General features: G+C 45.4%; 1 protein-coding gene across 3 annotated transcripts in view; it reads right to left on the bottom strand.

Moving 5' to 3' along the window:
* The window catches only part of DAB2 (DAB adaptor protein 2), a 35,944-nt gene extending 13,846 nt beyond the window's left edge, over positions 1–22,098 (bottom strand). For 2 of the 3 annotated variants that reach the window (XM_081929685.1, XM_081929686.1), the window contains exons 1-4: positions 21,903–22,098; positions 4,221–4,411; positions 2,849–2,988; positions 1,442–1,540 (exon numbers count right to left, since the gene is read on the bottom strand). In XM_081929685.1, coding sequence (XP_081785811.1) covers positions 1,442–1,540; positions 2,849–2,988; positions 4,221–4,317 — 336 coding nt within the window. In that variant the 5' untranslated portion in view covers positions 4,318–4,411; positions 21,903–22,098. The remainder of the gene's footprint in view (positions 1–1,441; positions 1,541–2,848; positions 2,989–4,220; positions 4,412–21,902) is intronic. The other variant, XM_081929687.1, reaches the window with a different exon arrangement.
* Between the last annotated feature and the right edge of the window lie 1,000 nt (positions 22,099–23,098).

The following is a 23,098-nucleotide window of genomic DNA, read 5'->3' as shown; positions in this document are numbered from 1 at the left end:
TTGCACATACTTCAAGGAAGCAGGGGGAGTAAAGACTGCTGACAGAAGAGATCTCTGATAAAACAAGACAAGAATAAAACGTGAGAAGATACGTCAAGATACGGTACGGCAAATGACTGATGGGGGAGGGAAAAAAACTCTTTCTTTTCTTATGTGATTAAATAAGAATCCCCTCCCCTTATGAGTCAGAAATGTCGTTTTAAGGACTTAAGCTGTGGATTTAAAGCTGTGTGGAGATAAACTTTCGAACCAAAGCATGTTTTAAGAAGAGCGTGGAATGTATAAGAGCTTTGAAATGACGCAGTTAAAAATGCCGTCGCCATATTGGGAAGCTCTGTCGGAGGTCTTGAGTCTGGGAGGAGAAAGAGAGAATCAAAGCTGTTTATATATTGTGGATTAAACTCCTCAGTGGGACTTAAGAGCGACAGTTTTGCAAGTTTATGATGGAAAGAGCAATGTTATCTATGAAGGAGATGATATATGGAAACCATCTTGATTCGAGGATTGGAAGAACGGAAAATTCACACAGGATTATTATTACTATTGGTGTTTATCGGCTTAAGGAGACTATCAGAAGAGATCATAAAGAAAAAAGAGAAAATATATGAACAAGATGTGATGTGGAAACAGCAAGAAAAGACTGGATAGAATTATGAACTCTGTTTGGACTGATTTGGACATTAACGCAGCAGGAAGATGATGATCAGAATTCCCCTTCGGATCTTGAAATATGGGTCCCCCCAACAAAATTCAAAATTTGGCTTTGTAATTCGGAATTTATGTGATGTGATATAATTTGATGTGATTGGCCAGTTAATAAAAATTATTTTTTTAAAAAAAAAGAACTGGGAAGATTCTAACAATAGCACAGAGATTGTTAGGAGTAGTTTGTGCTTTATGGTAAAGTTTTACTCTTCGGCTTAGAAGTAAACACTAAGTCATTCACACACACACACACACACACACACACACACACACACAAACACATACACTCCAGTAGGGACTGGAAGCTGCCTGTTTCTTACATAGCCTTTAGCCCAAGAAAAACAGAATGCCCCAATTAAAATTTTCACTTGGTGTTCATCAGCCAGAATTTCCTAGATAGGGCTGAAATGACCTGTGAGATGAGTCAAGGTTTGCTAGGAAAGCTACAGCAGTCCCCACACTAGAGGTTTGGCACTAGAGTTTGGTCCATTATGCGATACTTCACCTGGATGGGTAATTAACTAAATGGATAACTTAACTGGCCTGGGCCAGTTTCTGCATTTCTTTGAAATGTTTCCAGTGGGAAAGCTGCTGTTTGATTCAGTGTGTTTTAGAAATTTCTTCACCCCAACAAGTTTTAGGTTAGATTGGCACCACTTTTTTTGTTTGTTTCTTTGCTTAGAGAGAATGGACAGTTTCTCCTAATGGATTCAAGCTTGACCTCCTCTGAACTTACCCCTGTCTTCTCATCTATGACTTTGATCCCAGCAAGAGAGATGTTCACCCATACTTTCTGTTTGTGCTGTCCTTGAGAACGGGCTGCTACCGCCATTCCCTACAATTTTAACAGCAAAGACACTTTGGTATTCAAGTCGTACTGTCAATATAAACTTATTGCAGCTTACGGCTATCACTTAGGGTAAGGAATGGAGAATCCATTTCCCTCCCAGATGTTTGACTCCAACTCTCCATTAGCCAACATGGCCACTGACCAGTGGATAATGCAATCTTCATTTCAGCATATCTGAATTTCCCTATATCTGAGTTATGAAAATGCCAAGTCGAATACCAGCTACAGTGGTACCTCGCAAGACGAATGCCTCGTAAGACGAAAAACTCGCAAGACGAAAGAGTTTTTTGTTTTTTGAGTTGCTTCGCAAGACGAATTTCCCTATGGGCTTGCTTCGCAAGACGTCTTGCAAGTTTGTTTCCTTTTTCTTAAAACCGTTAATACCCAGGGTGCATTGCTTGAAGAGGTGCAGTTGCGACTTGACTTCGAGGAGCAACTCATAGCACGCGGTGTGGTAGCCTTTTTTGAGGTTTTTGAAGACTTTTTTGAGGTTTTTGAATCCGTGCTTCACAAGACGAAAAATTCGCAAGACGAAAAAACTCGCAGAATGAATTAATTTCATCTTGCAAGGTACCACTGTATATACTGCTCCCCAGTTCCCTCACATTTTAGGATTTACTGCATGATTGGGTGGGTGGGGGATTGTCTTGCAACTGTTGTCTTGCATTCCAGGTCAGTAAAACTTAGAAACTCAAAAGTGCTTGTGGACAAGCAGCCCCCAGGCATTACCACCACACCTAGAGGCTATTCAGAGGGTCATTCAGTACATGAAGGCATCATGTGTGGCCTTCAGACAACACTGTGAGAGGACAGTGTTATGAACAGTCCTGTCTCAGAGGAATTTACCAGCACTGTTTCAATACATAAGCAAGAACTCATTTGTCTTAATAAAGTTGTTCTGCAGGAGGAAATGAACAAAATTCTGACATGAGGTGGTGACATTCCACCTAAGAAGCTAAATGGAACAAACCTGAGCCCCAAAACAGCATGCAAGTTCCATCTACAGCACAATGCTCTAGCAATGTTTCCACTTAACCTGAGATTTTCGACTTTGCCACTTTATAGATATTGTTACCTAAATCGGCACTATAAGCACCTGCAGGTATGTGCTTGGATCCATTCTCCACTAGTTTAAGATACCTGTGGAAACGTGGTATAATTGTCATTGCTAAAATAACTTCTAGGAACTGCAGTTTTGCAAAGATGCCATTAGTAATTCCTAGCCCCCATGAAGCTACAGTCATCATCTGGCACCATAAAAAAATGAAGAAGCAGGAAATACGACAGACTCACCTTCAGCTTCATCATTGAATCCTGACTCATCTTGTCTCCCCTTGCTTCTGGGACATCATCAATACCAATCAATTTGGCCTTGTATCTTACACCATCACCTTGAAATCTGGCCAAGAGAAATTCTTCTGTCTTTTCCGGTCCTGAAAAACCAGTTTTATGGTCATGTGCTTTTGTTTGACCTGCACAGGCTATTAAAAAATCAGAACCTGCATCTCTGTTCATTCCTAACAATGCAATTTAATAATAGTGGTATGTTTCACCATCAGCTATACCAACATTCAGTGTGTAGCCACCGTTTCATCCCCACACTGGCAGTGGAATGCTCTTGGGTAAGAGTAGGGTCACTCACAAACACTTTAGGTGTAAAGAGCCAGAGTTAGCGGCAGATTCCTTGCCCACTGTCTGCTTACTCACGGATCCGTCTGTGACTTTGCAATCCAAGGCAAAGCCCCTAGGTGGCAGCCTTCTGCCAAACTCCTGCTTGTCAGCTTATTTCAATGCTCTGGTTTATGACTCCTTTTAAATCAAAAACCAGTTGGGCAGGTGGGAGTCTCCACGATTTTGTGTACTAACCCATCAAAAGGACTAATGATGGACAGGCTTTGTGAACGTAAGGTTGCAAGGTTGAGAACTAATTGACTAAATTGCCTGTCATCGAGTATTTACCACAGCAACTGCTGCTTGTTCTCAATTATTGGCAACTCCTTAGGAACAGGGGTCAGGAAACATTTCCAGGAGGGGGTGGGTCCACTGTCCGTCAGACCTTGTGGGGGGCTGGACCCACTGCCTCCTGACAGCACCCCCCCTCCTGAAAGGTCCCCCACCTACGGCACTCACGCTGCAGCCAATCCTGCCTCTTATTTGGCAGCGGCAGCGTCCTCTGTCTCGGTGGGGCACAGAGCCCATGCCACTGCTGCTTCATTGCCGCTCAGCCGCTTCCTTCCGCTTGGCCACCTTAGTGGGAAAGGAAGGGATGGTACCCAGATGCCGCTGGCCTGGGTGGCGGAGGCAGCCTCCGTACTGCTGCCACTTCCTTCCCACTCGGCCACTTCCTCCTGCTCGGCCGCCTCAGCGGGAAGGAAGGGGCAGCACCCAGAAACTGTGCCAGTGTCGCTACCCACCCAGAGGCATCTGTGGCTTTTGATTGGCTGCAGGAGCTTCCTGCAGCCAATCAGAAGCCGTGTCGCGGAAGTCAGTCTCCACGCGGCGAGGCCTCTGCACCGCGCCTGTTTAGCGTGGGGACTGACTGCAAGGTTCGTGGGCTGGATTAGCAAGCCCGGTGGGCCGTATCTGGCCCGCGGGCCTTAGTTTGACAACCTCTGCCTTAGGAGCTGGAGAGCTGTCCTGCCTCCTGGTGCCATTCCTGCCTTACCTTTCTTCTTCTCCTTTTTGAAAGGCTGTGTTTTTGGTGGTGCCTGTTGCTGGGCAGGCGGACTGTTTCCACTCGTTGCTTCCACTTCGTTCGACATGGTGAGAGAGGCCAGTCTCAACTCCAGGAGCAAATGCGGCACTTGGTAACGTGACTGGAATCCAGCTAGCAGTGGATAGGCATACTACTCTGACCTTCAGGAGACAAAAATCGGGATTACATTCAGTGTTGCCACTGTGTTGCATTGAAGAGTTACAAGGCATAATTTTCAAGAATAAAATGATACTTTATATCAGGACTATTTGTTTATTCAGCACAGCACTACAGAAGGCGGTCCTTATCTGTTACTTGAGCCTTTTGAACTGGAGTTGCACAGTGACTGAAACTGGACCTATTATACGGAAAGCACATACATATATGCAACACATATAGATAGATAATTTTTTTAAAAAATCTTTTGCTTTTATATATTTTTTCTGGAAGCCACCCAGTCAGAAGGGCAACATATATTTTTTTTATTATTCTGTTCTCTGCCACTGAGCTTATGTTCCTTCAACAATAAGTTTAGGACGCAGTGAAGAATTACTCATGAAGACTTGATGTGATTCAGTTACAAAGATCCTGGCATGCTGTATAACAAACGCCTTCATTTTGCAGAACGATGGTTGCATCCACAATATGGGTACAAACCTGGGGAGCTTAGCAGGCCCCATTCAGAGTTTAGAGTAGTGGTAGAATTTAGATTAAGTGGGGACACCTGTTGAGGCTAGAAATATGTGTACAATCTAGCCCCACCAATATGAAAGGACAAGGCACTTTAAGACCATCACACATGGACCAAGGATTCTTGCACACTCCCTGCCATCCTGCCGCTGGGTATTTCTTATGACACACATCCACCAATCACTTCATTTGACTATGGATCACAGTCTGCAGCCAATATGCTGAAGGGAGATACTCCAGACATTCTGCTGCACAAACGAAGCATGTGCCTTTGCCTAGTATTAGCTTGCATAGGAATGAACGTGGGTGGAATCAGTGATGCTGGAATCAGTGACAAACAGGAATCTCCTGTTCGTTGCCATCTGTTAGCAGAATAACATCATGCTAACAGATTTGCTAGCAAGCAACTAACCTACCCAAGGCGCAAACATTGCAAGCTATAATCCTGTCTTTCATTCACTTTTGAGACTCCGCTGGTTTTGAGGCGGGGGGGGGGGCTTTCTCCAAGTGAATTGAAGACAGGGGTCTGTTGCAGAGGAGAGATCAAACAGCAGTAAACCAGTCACCAAGACACATGCTTCAAGTAGCTACTGAGGTTGCACATTCCTGCACATAGGGACCTCATTCTGGTTTGTGCAAGGGAGTTCATTACGCTTCTCTAGGGCTCTTCAGAATGCTACCTTTAGCCATCAGTTTAGGGAAACTTTGTAAGTTATGGTACCCAAATGCAGCAGATCCCAATTCCTTAGAAGTCATGGACGGGGAATAATATTACGCAGACCTAGGATAGCTACACCATTTTAAAACATGGAATGGTCATCTGTACACTCCTTGAGAACTCTTATCCCCTAGCTACCACCCCCACTGTGGTAGGTGGGTTGGGCTTTCAGTGGTACAGCACCAGAAAGGCTCCACTAGTTCTACAGGCATTGAACATGACTAGTTCTACAGGCATTGATCAGCTGCAGGCCTTTGGACACCTACAGTTTTCAGGCCAGGAAGGTCACTATTAGCTATGCAATGTCCATATGCACAAGACCTGGCCTTCATTCCTGTTGCAGGCATTTGGTTCAACTTTGAAATGCCGGCTGATATTGGCAGAGTTGCTTTTGCTGAGCTTGACCTCCTAGAAATTCTAGTTGAGGTTGTATTTCAAAGTATTTAGGGCATGGGATGCAGGCATCAAATGCTTGTGGTCTTGGGGTATGAGTTTACTTTTGAGTAGCCCTGCTTTGCAGACTTGAAGTTGCAATACAGCACTGCATCAGTGGACCAGTGAGTCACTGGTTCAGCCATTTGTGGAAGATGTTTCAACTGATAACATACAGCCTCAAACAATCCAAAGCCTTCACAAGGCACTTCAAGCCCGGCACCTTAAGATTCAAGCGTTACGGAGAATATAATTCAGTGTTTTACAATGCAGTCTATTCTTACTACACAGCGCTGGGAATCGGATGCAAGGCAGGGACCCTATCAACATACTGGTAGCTATACTGAGTAAGGGACACAGTTGTTTTAAGCACCAGACAGCTGCATGCTCAGGTTAGGACAAGCAATGGCGGCAGCAGTGCCATCCACATGCTTTTGCACAGAGGTGTGTAACAGATGTGGACCAATTCCAAGCCTAAGTGTGGGATTTGGAAGGGATTCTGGACTTGTCAGTATCTGCACAAGCCCCTCCTTGCTCCAGAATACCACAAAGGCTACACTTCCATCTGCCCCATAGTCTACTTCCCACAGCCCCCATTTTAATCTAGAAAAACAAGCCTATTCAATTTGTTTTAAATCTTCAAGATGCACCGCCAGTTTTATAATTAGGTATGTTACGGCATTTTATTATGTGTGCAATTTTTGTTGCATGCCACGTGAATATTTTATATGAGGAAGCCACCTATAAATATTTGTAGAAACAAATAAAATTAAACGAACAGCTTCATTTATTTTTCTAGAGACCCGTTTTCTCTTCAAGATGGAATGCTTACTTCTTGCTTGCTCTTTGTTATCACTCAACTGAAGCAAGTGGAATGCTGACCAGGTTGTTTAGGGGTACAAAGGTTGCCGTTTCACAAAGTTAATATTTTAGTGATTGAGATTCCTTTGATACTCTTCAGCCAAGTAGACAGAGGCCAAGAAACACAGTTTCCCTCCTAGGTAGAGCTCTCAGGCTCCTTTAATTTCAGCTGAAGGAACTCATTGCACCAGCAGGCACCATGAGATTAGGGGGGAATGGTCAGAGGCCAGGCAGCCTGAAGATCTGTGTTGAGGTGGCACAAATATGGTCCATACCTTTGCACTCTTTTGCTTGGCCATGGCACCCAAGTCCCTCATCATCTTTGCAACTGAAATGTTGCAAGGATGTAAAACTACTACCTGTCTTAACACCTTTGTAAATACTACAATTGCCAAGGTGAGAGAGCCTGGTTGTTGTTTTTTAAGGTGTGGCGGTATGGAGTTCACAAAATGGGCTTAAATCCACTTGGGCTGTACCTTAACAGTGTTTTTTAAAATAATAATAATAATAAGCAGTTCTGCTTTGTGCCATGTGTTAACAAGGCACAAGGCAGAAGTTCAAAAGGTGATCTGACATCATGTGACCACTCCTTAGAATGTAGCTGTACCTGAGCAAGTTCTCAATCCTGTTACTCTCCATTCTTCTATTAAGCACAAATTCTGATCTGTTGTCTCATGACCACATGCATGCCAACGGTTGTATGAGTCAAGGAAAGAACACAGATGTTATTCAACTGGTTGCTTCTACATTTGGAGGAATAGCAGGGGAAGGGCCCCCACAACTTTCTCCCCCCCCCAACTGCTTCTTCAATTGGAGTAAACACTATTGGGAGAAGAAGCCAGAAGGCTGCCAGCTACTTTCAGGGGCATCACATGGGTCCATGGCCTAGAACCGTAACATGTTCTAGATCAGTTTCTTGTGACTGTTTTCTTCTCAAAACAGATGCAGCTATGTTAAGCGTGCTCATTTAAAACACTGTCATCCGTTTAGCAGTTTTAAACGACTATGGATGCCTAGGTGATAAACTACCCAAAGTCAGTGCTCTGTCTAGTTCTACCCAACATCTCCCTCAAGGTCCCAAAAGATCTCCTCTTTTGAAGGCATGCCCACTGGCATTTGAGCAAATGCTCCTATGACTGGAGAAGTGAAGCAGAATAGAAGCAAGACTGATCTTCCAGGACAACATTTTGTAGATTCAGACTCCAAAGGTAGTCTTAAAGCCATGATTGCTAGGTCTGTATGTTTTGCTTCCCCTTTCTTGGTACAATTACAACCAGCAGGCCTGCTCATGTTTGCAGCCTGCATGCTCACAGCTCACCCAGCACACTGCAAGCCTGTCACACTTTTTGAAGAGGCACAAGACTTTTCGGGAATCCCCCAATAAATCCCAAGCACAAATTGCTTATGGGCTGCACCAGCGTTGGAAAATAAAGCCATGCAACATTTGCCTTGGCACTTCCTTTGGTGAGCAGATCAAGAAAATACACCAGCGCCAACCAATAGCTGAGTGCCAAAGTATGTTTTTCCAGTTTTATCTGGGCAGGTCAGTCAACAGCTTTCAGGTAGTTTCTTGCCAGTTTCCAGATGCAAAGCTATCCCGAATCTAGGACAAGTAGGTTTCTATGTCCTAAGGAGCCTCTTTTGCCCGAGACACAGATGATCAATAGGTTTCAATACATTGGGATTTAGAGATGCAGTTATATACCAACCCCACATTTCTCAAAACCCTTTTGGAGAAAAGAGACAGCCTAATGTTCTTCCTAGGGAGGGGAAGAAATCAGATTCAGCTTGTATTTCAGTCTGCATTTGGAAAGGTGGACTTTCCCAACTGACACTTCCCAAAGTGAAGCAATATGCAAAGACAACACACAGCTGTCCTGCAAAATTTGCACTTCTGAATTTTTCATTGCAAGTACACCAGTCAGCTAAAGGGAACAGACACATACGTAGAGTATAAGTGCTCCAATGTCTGGAAAAAACCTGGATCCAGAAGGTGGCATTCCTGAAAGTGTTATTTATTCATTTTAAATGCATACCCCATATTTCAAACACTCAAAGAAGCTTAATACACAAGCACACAGAGGATCTTGCCAAATACAAAGTCAAGCCATGGACCTGTCTATACCAATACTGTGGTACCCTGAGATACCAGAGGTTGCAATAGTGGCCTTTTCACATATGGAAAGCATGTGCTCTGCCACTGAGCCAGGAGATCCTTCACTGAAGAAGGAGCAGCTGAACCTGACAGGATGAAGACGACTCACCTCACCTCCATTCTATACCACTTTGAGCAAGCTGTAACTGTGGGGGCTTGTTTGGCCCTTGAAAAGTCTGCACAAAGCTTAGTTTCCCATAGGGATGCTCCTATGAAACACCGACTTTACCCACAGCCTGGGACTCAACAAAAAGCACTGCAGCTTTTGAAGGTAGAAGCTACCCCAAAATCCCTCTTTCCTTTGGAAGAAGAAGGGAGCAGCCCAATAATTCCCATAGCAGCTTCTTAAGAGAAAGTTGCTTGGGGGACATAGAAGCTACTAGCTCACCCTACCCAACAGCCAGCCCTTAAAACTGCTCAGAGGAGTCTCAACATACAGCAAGGAATGTTATTTACACTATTCCTAATCCCAGCTACATATATTTTTTTATTGTGTTTGGAGTAGGGCTGAAGCACCACGTTGCAAAACCATGCCCAAAGAGCTGTGTCTTTGTATGAAGCCTACCTGAGTTGGATCTGCAGCACAATAGCACATTCATGTGTATCAGAGCCTTGACCGGCTAGGACACTTACAAATACAAATTCTGCTGAAAGCTCAGCCTTGAGTCGGGCAAACCCCCTTCACAGTGTACAGCAGGAAAATACAGCAAGCTGCCAGTGTCAGAGGAAGAGCAGTATCTTCCATTGCCAGCTCAGCCCCATTCCTCTGCAGTCCCCTTTGCCTCTCACCAATGCTGCGCAAGTGGCCACAGATGCCAGTACAAACATGGAAGGAATGGAACAAGAACAGTGAGTTGAAGAAAGGAAGCTTGGTGTAGGTCTGTAGTGAGTGCCAGGGATTAGACTGAGGCCTGTATTTGGCTTTAGGCTGGAGCTGGGGGTAGCTGATGAGATGCCCTCCAGATGCTGTGGACTACGACTCTGAGCACTGGCCAAACTGGCAGGGGTCAATGGAAGTTGTAGACTTCTGAAGGATGCCATGTTTGCTATTCCTGGGCCAGAGGCTCCACATAACTAGGCTGTATTAACCTTGCTATTGTTAGCAAAGCCACTTAAATAATGCAGGTGGTGTCCTGGGAGCCGGTGTGGTGTAGTGGATAAGAGTGGTAGTCTTGTAATCTGGTGAACTGGGTTTGCATCTCCGCTCCTCCACATGCAGCTGCTAGTGGGCTAGTCACATTTCTCTGAAGTCTCTCAGCCTCACTCACCTGACAGTGTGTTTGTTGTGGGGGAGGAAGGAAAAGGGGAATGTTAGCCGCTTTGAGATTCCTTCGGGTAGTGATAAAGCAGGATATCAAATCCAAACTCTTCTTTCAGAGAGAAAATAAATCCTGGTAACATTTGACTAAGCAAAGCCAGTGTATAATGAGAGAAGACACAAACAGTGGGCAGAAACAGTCAAGGGACTGCAGCAGGGCTATGCTGCTCTGCTTGCAAGCGCCCAACAATGCTAACCCTTGGCATCAGCCCATCTCACACACACACACACACACACACACACACACACACACACAGCTTCTAGAAGAACACCCTTCTTTTTAGATGTACTGTGTCAATAACATGCCAGCCGATTAAGTGTCCTTTAACCAAGCAACAGCCCTATGAACCATCTGCCCACTGCGTTCATATCAGCACTTGTTGTTTACCATCACAAGTTATGTTAGACAGATGGGAAAATGTCTTATGCAAGTTACCATCATTGGTTTCCCCCACCACAGGTGATCAATGAGCCATGCGGCTAGAGTTCAACCCAAGGCGTTTCACTGCCAAATGTGAAGGATGGTGGTGGGTTGTCCATTTGGGCAAATGGGGCACTGCCCACCAACCTCAGCCAGCCCTCACCTGCCTTCTTTTCCTACCACAACCAGTCCAGGAGCTGGCATTGACTTCCTCCTCCCAAGCCTCAATGTTGCCCTTGTAGAACGCTGTGTTGAGGAAAATGGGAGAAAAGAATCGTTGTGTCCGCCTGACATTGATTCTGGCTCTGCTTACTGTTGGGCTCCTTTGTCTTCTGATCAATGGATGCCAGCCACCACTGGTGAAGGACAAGATGCCCTTTCTCATTCTATGGATAGACTGGCAGTCCTTACCTTACCCTCAGCAATAGCAAGGAACAGCATCCTCCACCAGTGCAAGGTAGGCCATATGCCACACAATTCTCACCCAAAACCTTGCCACAGCATCCCAGCCATCTTCTACCCAAGGACACTGCCTCACTGTGCCCAATGACTGTGCCGGCCCCCAAATCCAGGCTTACAGCCTTAGACTTGCAGAAAATTGTAAGGGTCTCAGTAGAGTTGCCCTTCTCCTAGGCCTCACTTGTAATTCATGAAGTACTACAGGGTAGGAGGTTTTAAGTTCCAAGAACCAAAAGCACTTTCAGAGACACATCTGCTTTCCATACATTTATCCAGAACAGGATCTTAAAAATCTTTTATATTACTACATTTAAAGCATTAGAGACTTTTAAAAAGGTAAGAGATTAAGTGTTGCTATTTTGGATACTCGTGGATGGCAAGAAATGTATCTGAGAGACACAAGCTGGGTTTTTAAATAACTACATATTACCTAAAAGATGGCAAAGTAGCCGCAAGCAGGAGGGCAGTAAGCCACAATCTAAGGCAGCGGCTCTCAACCTGTGGGTCCCCAGATGTTGTTGGACTACAACTCCCATCATCCCTGAGCTCTGGCCTTGATAGCTAGGGGTGGTGGGAGTTGTAGTTCAGCATCATCTGGGGACCCACAGGTTGAGAAAGACTGATCTAAGAAGTATGCTATCACCTTTTAAATAACCCATGCTATTCAGCTGGCTTTTACTTGGGGACTTCCAAAGTTGACTTCTAGGGTACACAATTTCATAGAATCATAGAATTGTAGTGTGAGGGTCATCTGGTCCAACCACTTGAAATGCATAGTTGACAGATGGCCATCCAACCTTTCCTAAAAACCTCTAAGGAGAGTCCACCAACTTCTGAGGAAATTCGTTCCACTGTCAAACTGCTCTTACTGTCAGAACGTTCTTCCTGGTGTTTAGTTGGAATCTCCTTCTTGCAATTTGAAGCCATTGGTTTGGGTCTTACCTTTCAGAGCAGGAGAAAACAAGCTTATTCCCTCTTCCATGTGACAGCCCTTGAGATATTTGAAGATGGCTATCACATCTCCTCTCAGTCTCCTCTTTTCCAAGCTTAACGTTCTCAATTCTCTCAACAGTTCCTCAGAAGGCTTGGTTTCCAGACCCTTCCAGACATGTTCCAACTTGTCAATATCCTTCTTAAATTGTGGTGCCCAGAACCGAACACAGTATTTCAGGCGTGGTCTGACCAGGCAGAATAGCATGGGACTATTAGCATTTTTTGCAGCCGTTGACTCATGTTAAGCTTGCACTCCACTAAGACCCCTAGATCCTTTTCATGTGTACTACAGGAAAGACCTCTAAAAACAAGTATTTTCTGGATCTGCTCTACCCCTACTTCCTGAAGCCAGTTAGACTTTCCCTTCATCAAGCAACAAGGGGAGACCTGCACTTTACTATTAGAAAACAGGTTATTATTTGCCAACAACCAGGGGGAAACTACATTTCTCTTTTACCCATCCCCACATAGGGCCTGGCTTTCAGTATTAAGATAGATTCACTGTACTTTACAAAGGAGCATTTTTTTCCCAATGTCCTTGAAACAGCTTGCAATGTCCTTGAAACAGCAACTAAGGAGTATGATCCGGAATAGAAAGGAATAACTGCACCTCCCACTAGAGATAACACTGACAGTTTTATCCTTTGCTCAGCCATGTGCATGAATTCAGTATTACTTGGTTGCATTCCACTTGAGTAGAATATAGCACTAGCAATTATGTCAAGTATTTGCAAAGACAGCATTATCTATTGTGCCTATTCTACTAAGTGTCATGGTATGCATAGGTCCAGGCAAGACAAAGAGAGGAGGGACAGTCATTCCTGAAGCTACCTATTTCAAGGGGGAGGGGGAGGCAAGTTGCAAAGCTGATGCTGAAGTCACAAGGCATTTCTTGTACACTATTCCTGAATGCCGATAGGCATATATCCTCTGAAAGAGTGGGGTCAAAGGATTCCCATCATTGGTGCATAGAGTAAGTTTAATATACAGTACAAGCTGCTTATTACTTTTTTTGGAGGGGGTGGGGAGCTTACATGAAACCTTCCTCCAAATTCCTATCCAAAAATTGATTTAATTTTTAGTTAGTATTTCCAATATTTAATACTGAAAAACACTTGTTCTGAGTGCTTTCAAGTGTTCAGAAACACTTTATAATCTAGTTACAGCCATCCTGTAAGGCAGCCTTGACTAACCTGCTGCTCACCACAAGTTGGTTGGGAATCCTATGAGTTGGGGGCATCAGGTTGGGAAAGGCTGCTGTAAGGCACACCTACCTTATTATCCCCTAAATTGCAGGTGGGGAAACTTAGGCCAAAAGAGAACAGCTTTCCTAAGTCTACTTAGCAAGTTCCCAGAAGAGGCAAGATATCAGCCACATTATTCTCAATTTCTAGCTCAGGATGGTATCCAATCAAGTGATCCCAGTAGACCCATTACATCAATGGACTTAAACATTCATTCATGAATAACTTAAGCTCATTTATTTCAATAGGTCTACTCCTATTGAGTATTGAGACGTGGGTGGCGCTGTGGGTTAAACCACAGAGCCTAGGACTTGCGGATCAGAAGGTTGGCGGTTCGAATCCCCGCGACGGGGTGAGCTCCCATTGCTCGGTCCCTGCTCCTGCCAACCTAGCAGTTCAAAAGCACGTCAAAGTGCAAGTAGATAAATAGGTACTGTGCTCCGGCGGGAAGGTAAACAGCGTTTCCATGCACTGCTCTGGTTTGCCAGAAGTGGCTTAGTCATGCTGGCCACATGAGCCAGAAGCTGTACGCCGGCTCCCTCGGACAATAAAGCGAGATGAGCGCCGCAACCCCAGAGTCGGTCACGACTGGACCTAATGGTCAGGGGTCCCTTTACCTTTACTTTACTCCAAGTATGACTTAAGATATCATCTAAGGCAGTGCACTATACCAGAGCCTCTCTCAACCTTGGGTCCCCAGATGTTGGACTACAACTCCCATCATCCCTGACCACTGGTCCTGCTAGCTAGGGATGATGCGAGTTGTAATGCAATGACATCTGAGGACTCAAGGTAGAGAAAGGCTGTAATACCAGCTTAGCTTTACTTTTAAGTGCTGTTTACTGCATTTTGATTTTTGTAAGGCGCGTTAGAATATATGTGTTCTTAAAAAGCACTATATAACTGAATGACACTGTTTCCTCAAACAGCAGATGAGGTGATAAACCCGCGCCTGGGCAAGAGCTCAGTGACAAAGCATCTGCTTTGCATGTAGAAGCCCCCAGATTCAACCCCTGACATCTCCAAACAGGGTTGGGAGGGAAAACTATGAAATCCTGGAGAACCACTGCAAGTCAATATAGACAAGAATGGGCTAGATGAAACAATGGTTTGATTCTGTGCAAGGGCAGCTTCTTATGTTGAGAGCACCCCATGCTGTCCACATCTGTGGTACTGTGATTACACGGTGTCCACATAAAACCAGGATTATTCAGGTAACTTCTCCTGCTGCCATCTTTGTTCTTTCTAGTAGTTAAAAGCCAAGACTGATCTAAAAAAGGTTTAGAAGGCACCTACCAAATTATGTCGAGTTTATCATTACCAAATGCAACCTCCTTGCAGCACATATATCATTTTGACTGCCACAAACTTCCTCATCCTATACCTAAAGTTAATGCAAGTGATTCTCTAGAAGCCGTGAGACTACAGCTAATGGGAATCCCCTGGGCAGAGGAATTTTTAGGTCTGTAGTGCACAGATACCATATGTTCCAAACGCTACCATTTTCTGGCAACTGTTCCTATTTTTCAAGATGTTAAGCGTTTCTTGACTATTAATGTTCTACACAACAACATACACACACACCAGGAATGCCATCTTGCGGTGCATGCCTGTATGTATGTAATAATAATAATAAATAATAATAATTACTTATACCCCGCCCATCTGGCTGGGCCTCCCCAGCCACTCTGGGCAGCTTCCAGCAGAATATTAAAAACAATAAAACATCAAACATTAAAAATTTCCCTAAACAGGTCCAGGGGCATAGCTAGCTGCTCTGACACCCAGAGCGGTGGGGGCAGGGTACCACAGCGATCCATGCATGGGGGCACCACATGAGGGTGCCATGGCAATCTGCACATGGGGGCGCCACACGGGGGCACTGTGGTGATCTGCGCATGGGGGCACCACGGCGAGATTCCCACGGAGTCCGCCTGGCAGACGCAAGCCCCACACTGCTGTTTCAGGCAGTGGGGGTCCTGAGCCACCGTGTCACTCCCAGGGGAGACGTGTGCCTCAGGTGTGCTACAGGCCAGGCCTCGCAGTAAGTGCTGCTCCCCTCAGTGTGCCATTTTGTCAACCCCCTCAAGGATGACACCCCCCCCTACACTCCCCCTACACCCCTGAACAGGACTCCCTTCCCTAAAAGTCAAATAGTTGTTTATTTCCTTGCCATCTGGTGGGAGGGCATTCCACAGGGTGGGCTCCACCACCAAGAAGGCCCCATTACATGGGTTAGGTGCTTCCCAGCCACTCACTTCAACAGCCTACTTAAATCCAACAGCATGGTGCAGCTTCTCTGTTGAAGACAACCAGATCTACTGAAGTTAGGTTTATGGGTACATTTTGCAACACTCCTTGCTTCAGGAACCAGGGCAGGATGATCTAGGGCACAGTACAGGGATAAAGAACAGAGGGTGCAAAGGGCAGCTTTCAGCATTGCACTGTAATTGGAGCCTCAGCTGGACAATGTCAGACTCTGGATTTAATGGTCTTCCTGGGGGACCCCTCTATAGAGGGCATTGCAAGCTACATCACAATATAATTATAAGTCAGCCCTGAAACTAATGCCCATTTTGTGGTCCTCCTGCTCATTGTGGGAGGGGCCCCGGTCATGGGTACTTGCCTATATTTGATCTGAAATACTGGCAGGGAAACATTGATGATGTACATGCTCAACAATGCTACAGGTGGGCCATTATCTTTCTTTTTTGTGCTAGAAAAGGCTGAATTAACACCCGGCTATATATTACATGCAGACCTGTACAACTAAACCCAGATGCTGCTGTTCTAGGTTGCTTCACACTTACCACACTGTTTAGTCATCCCATAGCACTTTCACAAAACTATACTTGGCAAGGTCTGTTGCAACTGGCACAGCTCTGGATTTTGCACTCAGTTCCAGCTGCCTGTAAAAAAGGTTTTTAACTTGAGGCCTAGAATCCCACCAAACGCAGAGGAATTCTGATCACGCTACCATGAGAATGACTTGGGTGACTGGGAGTCATCTCTCATTGAAAGATGCCAATGGTTTCTAACAGTTTTAAGGCACTTCTGTGAACTGGCTCCCAGGTTGCTAGACACTAAGGCGGCTTAAGCACCCACACATTTAAAGCACACGGCGTCCCCCAAAGAATCCTGGAAATTTTACCTCTCACAGCACTACAATTCCCAGCACCCTTAGCAAACCAAACTTCCCAGATTTCTTTGGAGAAGTCATGTTCTTTAAGTGTATGCTGTGTGCACAGCTTGAGTCAAGCATCCCAGTCAAAATCATGGGACAGACATTCTTGGAAGTACAGCTGCCTAGAGAGTCTTTTAGCAAGTAAAAAACTCCGGTGGAAGAGAGTCAAGTCATTTCATTAAAAAAGGCTAAACTGTTGTGACAGCGTTGGCTGCAAAAACCACCCTGACACCAAGAGATCTTTCCTCTGTTGTAAGAACACTAAGAACTAGCCAACCACTTAGATGAATCCCATTTGGGTCACCTCCCACGTCCTGCTTTCACTTCCATGGGGTGATTATGCGGCCAGCGCTTCCTATCAAGTGTTCCACATTTTTAGCTGTCATAGCCAACAACATCAGTGACAGAGTAACACAAGCCTTCTAGGTTATATATGGAGAAAGCTCAGCAATCAGGGAGTTCAACAGTATATAGCCATGTATTTCCCTTAATAAAATGGTCCCCTTGGGAAAAAAATGTTTAGGGTTAAATGGTTGAAGTAAAGTCAGTTTATAACACACAAGCTTAGAACTATAACATATATTTACAGCAGTAGGAATCAGAGGATTCTCTCAAAAGGAGGACCTATGCCTGGGACTATTCTCCCCAGCCCTCAATAGCTGCAAGCCCAGCTATGGCAGGTTAATGGGGAAGAAACATAAGGATTATGCAGCAAGAGCCAGGGAATATACCCTGGGTGGTTTCCAGATTGGGGTGAGCAGCTATGTTTAGAATGCCATAACGAAGTTTGACCAAATTGCAGGATTTGCCTGTATTAATCCAGAAGGAATGCATCACTGGAATTCTGCTCTGCCTTTGTCACATGGCCTGCTATGTCAGTGCCAGAAAGTTCTTGCTTTTGGCCTTGAATCAAATAATGCAAGGTCTATTCATTGCTGGCATGTGGGCCCCAGAATTATAACATTGTTGTGTGAACCAAATGCATTACAGAATTTGCAGATCTCAGGATGATCGTGGCAGTAGCCAATCAAGTGTATACAGTATTAGCAGCAGCCAAGCAACAGTGTATTAGCACCCCTGTAAGTTAACTGCTCTGCAACTGTAAGTGGAATTTGTAGGTACTGCGGTTAGCTTTCATTTCAACGATTATCCTGCCAAGCAAGAGGAACTGGCTGGACTTAGTAGCCGGCTTCAACATAACAGATCTAACTGGTGCATTCTCTCGCACACAGTTCCTTGCAAAGGAAAAACTGTCCTTCTGCGGCCATCAGACAGTTTTACAGAACATCTGAGGTTATCAGCTGGTGCATCCTGGAGCATACAGCAAAACATGCATGATAACAGTCAGGGTAAGTAGCACCATCCTTTGGCTGAGACCTATGCTTCAATAGCTCCCCCCATTTTATTACTCAGTTGCATTCTGAACCGCTGAGCAGGCAGTGATGGATAGTTGACTGCCAATGTTTTGTCCTTAGCTGGCCCTGTTACATGGTTAGTAGTAAAGTCCTGAGAAGTTCAAGTTTTCTGAAATATTTAAAGAGGAGCAGCACAAGGCCTACACAGCACACAATCTGCTACCTTCTCCTATCAAGTAACACTATTTCTGCAGAGCTTCTTGTCATTAATATGGGGCAGTTCAATACTTTCCGGGAAGTCGTCTCAGCCCAGCGCAAGTCTCTGTTCCTCCTTCCCACCCTCAATCCAAGCTGCCATCCCATCAAAACCCTCATTTCCAGTTAAGGCAACTTCTCAGAAGGATTAGGGGCATCATGCCACGTTACAGAGGTCCCCTTACTTCCATAAAATGAGATTTCTGCCAAAGGCAACTTCTGCCTCAGCCATCTGAAATAATTCCATTAGAACACTGCTGAGTGACATGCCCCACTTGGAACAAACAACCTCAAGCAAGGATTATTCGAGAACATTTAATTAGGGGCTCTTTTCCTTCTCAGGGAGCACCAATCTAGCCAACCAGTCAGTGAATTCTACACCCCCCCAGTGGCTAGGGTAATGAACATGCATACTACCAGGTTAAAAACCTCATGCTTTCGGAAGGTGTCTGTTGATTAATGCATATGCTTCCAACATCCCCACATACATTTAGTAAGAGCTGGGGTGTTTTTTTCCAAGAGAAGATTGGCCTGGTGATGAACTCCGCTTATCCCAGATGCACAGAGTGTGATAAGATAACTCATTAGGTTAAGCGTTCCCATTTGACATTTCATCTTCTTGCTGTGGCCGAAGGAATGACTAGGCATTCCCCCGCCTTAAAGAATGCTGTGACTCCACAAGATCTCAGATGGCTCCTCGAAAGGGGCAGCTAATTAATAAAATGGCTTTGCCTTATCTGCCACAGAAATTTTAAGCCCACCCCTAAGCTTAAAGGGGTAATAAAAGTTCTGGATTTCAGTCAAGTTGGACTCCTAGATCAGAGGCTTGCTTGCAAGTTCTACAGTCCTGTTAAGACATAATGTTTATTAACCACAGTTAAGCATTACACCTGCAGAGAGAAAGGTCTAGGCATTCTCACTTTTTCTGCTTGCAAAGCAGGTTTTTGGTTTTTTTAAGCCTCCATGATAAGTGTTTGGCCTATTTGCTATCTAAGAATGATACAGCAGAAAAGGAATAGGGATTGGAAGGGAGGAGGAAAAAAGCAAGTCGCAGTAGCTTTGCCTGAAATGCTTCTACCTCTGCAAACTCTACTTTCATTCAAACAAGCAGCTGTATAGCAAAAAAAAAAAAGGCAGTCCAGCCAATTAGTTACACTAAAACTACTAGAAGTGGAACATGAAACCCTCCTTTGATCCCATTAACAGAAGCCATGGCTTTTGGCTATTTGGTGATTAGCCTATCACACCTCTCCTCCTTACACCTGTGAATACAACTCACCTGCTCCTCATCTTCCATTAGTTCCTTTTCTGCAGAAACACGCAGTTCTATTTTAGGGCAATAATTGTTTGGCGGCACCACCACCCTGCTTCAAATGAAGTGCTGGAAAGAGAATCCCATGATGTCTACATGCCAATACTGAAGGCATTCCATCAAGGGCTTTCTGGGGCCAACAATTTTATTTCTTTACAGCACATTGATCCTGCTCTTTAGTCAAAGGTCAAGCATATGACAATCCCTCTCCATGCTTACAAAAAGGGAAAAGGATTGGGAGGAAGGAAACCAACTCTGGCACTAGAAAGATTTCAAGGAGAAACTGCCAAAAGTCACTAGTCTATCAGCAAAGCAGATGGGGAAGTCTGGCAGATCCACCTTCTATAGCCTGACTGAATGACTGCTGATCGAGTTGAAGGAACTCAGTGAAGCAAATTGATATAAATAAGGGTTTTGAGACTGCATGCTTCTAGAGTTGCCATGTTTTACTGGTCTTGTGCCTCAACAAGTCAGCCAAGGCTTTGGACATGAAAGGTGAGGTTTCTTGGTATGGAACCAAGCTTGTATATGCTCTGCTAATCCTGGAGGCCAAGAAAGTGGCAAACCTTTCTTCATACACAAGACATGAACCTGTTGGCCACATTAATCCTATGTTCTTCAGATACTTTTCAATATCTCCCTCCCCGCAACCATAGTTGACAAGACTCAACCCCTTTCCCCTGAAACCATAATGGCTTCAAGTATTATTTCATTCATTTTTCCAGAGTGCTGTAAAAATTTTTTCTTTGCTGTACATATTTTCTTGCCCTACAAATTCTCTTCCAGGTGCATGTGTATTAAATCCAATATTTTATCCTCTAGGAAATTATTTTTCCTACCACCTCTGGGAGAGGGAGAGAAGAAAGGCAACACAATCCCAGAACTCCAGAGGTTTTAAAAATGTTAACTTGCCTTTCCAAACCACCCTATACCAAGAACTCCTGGGATAAGCCTGTGGGTTAGCTGTTAAGTCACACACTAAACCACCCATTCAGCCAGGGTTTGGGGACTTATTACTTTCTATTGTTTCCCCACTTGCTTTTAAATGGACCACTGTTTCCACCTGGGTAAGGAAGAAGTTACAGGAGCATTTGACACCTGGGAAGGTGCCCTACTCTAGGGAAAGCTGCCACGTTTAGGACACAAGCCAGGGATCACAAAAACCATTACCCATGACATTTTCCAGGGCCCAGTTCAAGTCTAACCAATCAGCGAAGCACTGCAGATGCTAACAAGAGATAGCCAACATGGGATAACAGATGCACTCATCCCTGAATAGTGCTGTGCAGACTGGAGGATGCCCCTGTGCCAAACTGAATAGCAATGTCTCAAGGGATGCTTCCTTTGACTTTCCGCGGCTTAATTGCTCCCTTATTTTATTCAGCTTGCTCAAACCAAGCTCTCCAGCACGACCATTTCATTGGCAAGATTTATTGTTTTGTATACATTTGCCTGCCTTGACCTAGCCCCCTTCCATTGCTTGTTTATTTTCCTAGGATTCCGCTCTCCCCGCACCCCTTCCTAAGAAATGTCGGGAGTCCTGCTCTCTTAAAGGGGTAGCTGTGGCAGGGACGTTATCCTCAAGCCGGATTGCTACATTTACACTACAGGCAAAACACCACATTTAGAACTGGCTACTTTGTCGCCCTCCCACACTCATTCCATTACTCCACCATACAATTGCGGCAAGATTAAACTCAAATAGTAGTAGTAGTAGTAGTAATAATAATAATAATAATAGCAGCTCCCAGCACTCTTGGCTGCAAGGTGATTTTTTTTTTTTAAAGCAAGCTAAGGAAACACTGTAGTTATTTTACAGAAAGCAACCCAGCATTAGAGAGTGGAATGCAAATTCCCAATTCAAGAGGCCAAAATATAGCCATTGTTTCCAGCCTCCCAAGTCTTGCAAGGCCACCTGGAGACCTTCGGAGGCGCAGCTGCCTTGGGGACCGACCGAGACCCAGCGTGTGTGTAGGGTATGTTTTTTGCGCGTGTGCGTTTGCGTGTGCGTGTGAACCCTGTTCAGAACAGGCCCCCTCGAGCCGACAGCAGCCACCCCTCGGAGGCTCCCCGGCTGCCGGAGCTCCGCCGGTCTCGTCGTGCCTCCCCATGTTACCTCCTGGGAGGTGGGGAAGGCAAAACGCGGACATGTCACTCGGACGCCTCCGAGAAGCCGCTGTCGTGGCTGCAAAGAGACGCTGCAAAGCGGAGCCTCCCTGCCTGCCTGCCTCCCCTACCGAAAGCGCGTTCCTTACCAGCCTCAGCGCCGCGCCTCTCCCCACATGATCCCGCCACGGGAAGCCGGCAAGCGCCCTGACGCAGCGGCGGCTCCGCTTAAATATTGAGCCCCGCGCGAGCCTTCGGCGGCCTGAGCCACTCACAGCGAGAGAGATGGTTTTAATCAGCTGCTGGCAGCTGAGCACTGCCCAGGAATGCGCGCCGATGTTTTTGCTGCCTCGGCTCGGGCGACTCCCCCTCAACGTGTCTTGCGCTCCCAAACTTAACTCCTTCCGTCCCGGAGAGGAAGGAGATGGGGAGTGGGGGTGGGAAACAGTCCGGCGCCGCGCGCGCTGGAGGGGTCAGTGGTTAGAGACAGTGCTGGATTTACGTATAAGCTAAACAAGCTATAGTTTGTGGCCCCACACTCTTGGGGGCCCCCAAAAAAATTAAAGGAAAAGAAACCCTTGATGTACATTTCCAACATATAATATAAAAAACAAATAAAATAAAACCTACAGTGTTTTGTGTAGGCTCCTGTGATGTCAGTAATGGGCCCCGCCTGCTCCCTAAAATATCACTGGTTTGCTCATTTCTATATATAGGGTGCCTACATTCTGCATGGACTGGTTGCATGGCAACATGTGCAAAGGGTTTTAGATATTAGGTCCATAAATTACCATATAGCATATATTCAACACAAAAAAACTGACAATTTGTTGTTGACAAAGGACAGCTGGACATATAAAGGGCCGGATACCTCCAGTAGCTTAGGGCCTCATCAAACCTAAATCCGGCCCTGGCTGGAAGGATCAGTGGTTAGAGCAAGTGGGAGGGGGAGCTGGAGCTGAGGCTGGTGGGGGGAGAAGCGTTTGGCAGAGTTTAGGATCTGGACGCTATGAATGGGACAAATTCATAGGAGCCCACGGAACTGCCCAAACCAAGTCCCCAATGGTGCAGCAATAAAACTGCCAGCAGGTTTGCAAAGCTAAGCAGGGTCCACCCAGTTTGGTTTCAGATTGGATGGGTGGGGTGTGGGTTGAGAGTCTTGCATTGCCCGGGGCTGGATTAGATGACCCCTCAAGGTCCCTTCAACTCTACATTTCTATGATTCTAAGTATTGCCCATCTGGCTCCGTATCATTTTCACTGACTGCCAGTGGCTCTCCAGAGTTTCAGGCAGAGGGCAGCCCTACCCAGAGGCACCAGGGATCGAACCTGGGACATTCGACGTG

This window comes from Podarcis melisellensis, assembly GCF_964234715.1.
Source record: "Podarcis melisellensis genome assembly, chromosome: 11".
Lineage (NCBI taxonomy): Eukaryota > Metazoa > Chordata > Lepidosauria > Squamata > Lacertidae > Podarcis > Podarcis melisellensis.
This window is presented reverse-complemented; position numbering and strand designations above follow the sequence as displayed.